Consider the following 3535-nt stretch of genomic DNA (forward strand, 5'->3'; position numbering starts at 1 on the left):
AAAAACGAAAACTGCGATATTTTAGTAACTACTGAAGATAATTCACTCAAAATTGATATTTGCAATGAGTTTTAGACGAAAAATAAGAATATTACAAAATTTTGGCAAATGGGCGTAGCCACGCCCACTTATGGTTACATGTGTATATCTTGGTAACCGCTGCACCAATTTCTTCCAAACTTGGCACAATTGTTGGTCCTGGTACAGCATACCAAATGGCCGAAAATTTCTAAAATCGGACAATAACTACACCCACATCCCATATAACGGTAATTTCGAGAAATACAAAATTTTCGATAAATCAGTAAATATTGAAGCTAATTTATTCAAAATTGATGGTTGCAACAATTCTTTACCAGGAAATACGTTTATGACAAAATTTTGGAAAATGGGCGTAGCACCGCCCACTTGTGATCACATATATGGATCTCGCTAACCGTTCTAGCAATTTGTACCAAGCTCGGTATGGTTATTGTGCTTGCCACATAAAAGCAAACCATTGAAAATTATTGAAATCGGACTAAAATTGAGACCGCTTTTCATATAACGGTAAATTTCAGAAATGCTTGAAATTTCAATATTTCGAAATTTAAGGACGCTAATTTACTTAAAATGTATACACCCCGGCTTATCATGTAGCGGTAGCTTTCGGAAAGGTGGAAAACATATATTTAATACTTGCGCCGGGTATTTAATGTTCGGCTCCGCCCGAACTTAGACTTTCTTACTTGTTCTCAAGTAGTTTTGCTCAGTGCACGGTTAAAAGTTTCGGTTTTAATTTTAAACTTTTTGGACTACATAAATATATGACCAAACTAAATTCAGTTTCAAATACAAACCTTCCAAGACTAAAAAAAGAGAGCACCTATGTTGGGTTTAGAATTTAAACAGTTCGGTTTAAATTTTAAACCCAAACATTTTCTTAATTAAGAATAAAAAAAAGACCTTAAATTTCATGCTCTGTCTGATGGGGATTGAACCCGGACAGCCTTGGAAGCAACCAATTGTATCAAGCATTTTTGCACACTCAGTTACAGCCACGCTTGTAAATGTGCTTTCATATGTTGAGTTTGAATCAACACCACATTTCATGTGCAAACATTTTATATTTTGGTTTAGATTTTTAACCAAATTTTCTATATATGAAACCTAGAAACTAGAATTAAAACATTTTGGTTTGAGTTTTAAACCACGAACTTTTTCGACTAAAATTTAAACCAGAACATATTAAAAATTGCTTAAAACTATTGACTGGTTTAAATAGTAGACTATAAAAAATTAAAAAAGGCAGTAGTTCCAGCGCGTAAACCCAAATTTTTGACCGTGTGGCAATTTATACATATGTATGTAAGTAGTAGCGGCACATTGGGTGAACTAAATGCATTCATACTGTAGTAGTAGTCTGTACAGAGTGTAAGGATTTTGTTCTAAGTAATAGATTAAGCATTATGTGGTTAGACCTTAAGTGATTATGTGTTTCTACCGTAAGGATAACTGTAAGAATGCTTGTCAGAAAATAACATGAAATAAATATCACTTTGGATCGAATAGCGAAGCCGTGAAGTCTTTGGTAATTTAAAACACCATTTGCAGTGAGTATATATTTTGCTAAAACGTCGAGTACAGCACAACTACAATTTGGAGTACGTGTACAACTATAATTTTGGAGTACGTGCACATTTACATACTTGGAGCAGCAAAGTAAGAGGATATTTTCCAGACCAAAGGTGCGTGCATATTTCATCAGAAGTGGTCGTTAGAACCATTCCTACAAAAAGAACAAAGTATGGAGTCCGAAGGAGTTAACTCTGAGAAGTACTCGCTTCTGCAATTGAAAAGCTGGTGCGCTGCTGTTGGTGTCAACGCAAGCGGCGCAAAGGCGTCGCTAGCTGCTAGACTGAACGAATTATCGGCAGAAGCCCGAGGAATCTGCCCGGGCGAAGACAATGGGGCGGAAGATGGAGCGAGCAGTGGTAGAGAAAACGTTACGGACAAAGAAAACGTTGCGAGCAAAGATAAGGTTGAGCGGCAAAGGAAAGACAAAGGTGCGTCAAAAGAAGTCAACAACGGTGCGTCAAAAGAGGTTATCAACGGTGCGTTAAAAGAGGTTAATAACGACGACGATATAGTGTTTGTACAAAGTGGCGTGGCTAGTGTACGTAGCGGTACATTTGGAGACCGTTTGGACAAAGACAATGAGCAACCGCATAACGAGCCGAATCAATCTGTGTGTGAGCGAGACAACGTAGAGATGGAGCAGCTCAAGTTAGAGTTGGTGCAGAAAGAACTAGAAGTACTACAGTTAAAAAAACGGTTGTTGGAAAAAGACCAAATGGCGGTCAGCACAAGCAAAGAAAAAGGCGCAAATAATGTTTTCGAGATGCTGAAGGAAATTATTCCGAAATACGAGGGTGGCGACGATTTTAACGCTTGGCAGAAGCAACTGCTTCACTACCGGGACGTATTTAACGTGGACGATGCTACAATGGGCGTTGTTGTTCATTTAAAGTTGAGAGGTGCAGCCTTAGCTTGGTACAACGCAAAAACAACATTTCCAAAAAACACTGATGAGCTGTTGAAGGAAATGAAATCAGTGTTTGCATCATATGAAAACAAATTCGAGAAACGGCGAAAATTCGAAAAACGTATGTGGTCATCTGATGAAAGCTTCCCAAATTACTTCAACGACAAGTGCGTTCTTAGCAGTGGACTAAACCTTAGCGACGGCGAATTAGCAGATTATTTAGTCGAAGGCATACCAGACGGGCAACTGCGCATCCAAGCTAAGCTACAAAATTTTTCAACGGCGAGCGAAGTTGTTAGGGCATTTTGCTCAATTACACTACCACAACCACCGCCTAGAAAGGCAACAGCAACAACAACAACTACTGCAAACGTTCGAACGGGCGATAGACTGAGATGCTATAATTGTAATTGTACGGGTCACTATGCCAAGGAGTGCCAAAAACCGAAACGGGAGGCCGGATCGTGCTTTGCATGCGGAGAGCAGGGACACTACGCACCTAACTGCAAGCATTATAAGAAGACGCCAGCAGAAAACAATTTTGTAAGTTATTTTAGTTTAAGTATCATAACCGAATCTAATTCTGTAATGTTCGTAGAATGCCTAGTTGACTCCGGAAGCCCTATAAGTTTAATTAAACAAGCTTTGGTTCCAACAAGGGTGCAGATATTAGAAGTGCAGAGTTGCTACTATGGATTAAATAAATCATTTCTAAAAGTGTATGGAAAAATTAAAGTTTATGTTAAAGTTTTGAATAAACAAGTGTTAATTGAACTTCTGGTGGTTCCCAATGAGTCAATTAGTTATTCGGTCATACTAGGGAGGAACTTTATAAATGAGTGCGACGCAAAATTAAAAATTGGCAATGTTGAATTTATGGATAAGACAGTAGAAGTAGATGTTGAAAACAATGTTAACGAAGTTGAGAAAGTGCATGAGGCTGAAGATAAAGACAAATTAGTTGTTTCAACTGGAAGTAGTAAATTCAACGAAGTTGATAAAATGTATATT

The 3535-nt window shown here is 38.0% G+C and overlaps 1 protein-coding gene across 1 annotated transcript; it reads left to right on the forward strand.

The window, feature by feature from the left end:
• Positions 1 to 1505: 1505 nt before the first annotated feature.
• Positions 1506 to 3299, forward strand: LOC118738770. Its single transcript, XM_036469732.1, has 2 exons — positions 1506 to 3067; positions 3123 to 3299. The coding sequence occupies exons 1-2, from the start codon at positions 1787 to 1789 to the stop codon at positions 3129 to 3131; spliced, it is 1290 nt and encodes a 429-aa protein (XP_036325625.1). The 5' UTR covers positions 1506 to 1786; the 3' UTR covers positions 3132 to 3299.
• Positions 3300 to 3535: the final 236 nt, after the last annotated feature.

The sequence above is a fragment of the Rhagoletis pomonella genome, unplaced genomic scaffold (genome assembly GCF_013731165.1).
Source record: "Rhagoletis pomonella isolate Grant_MI unplaced genomic scaffold, Rhpom_1.0 Rhpom_scaffold_00005, whole genome shotgun sequence".
Lineage (NCBI taxonomy): Eukaryota > Metazoa > Arthropoda > Insecta > Diptera > Tephritidae > Rhagoletis > Rhagoletis pomonella.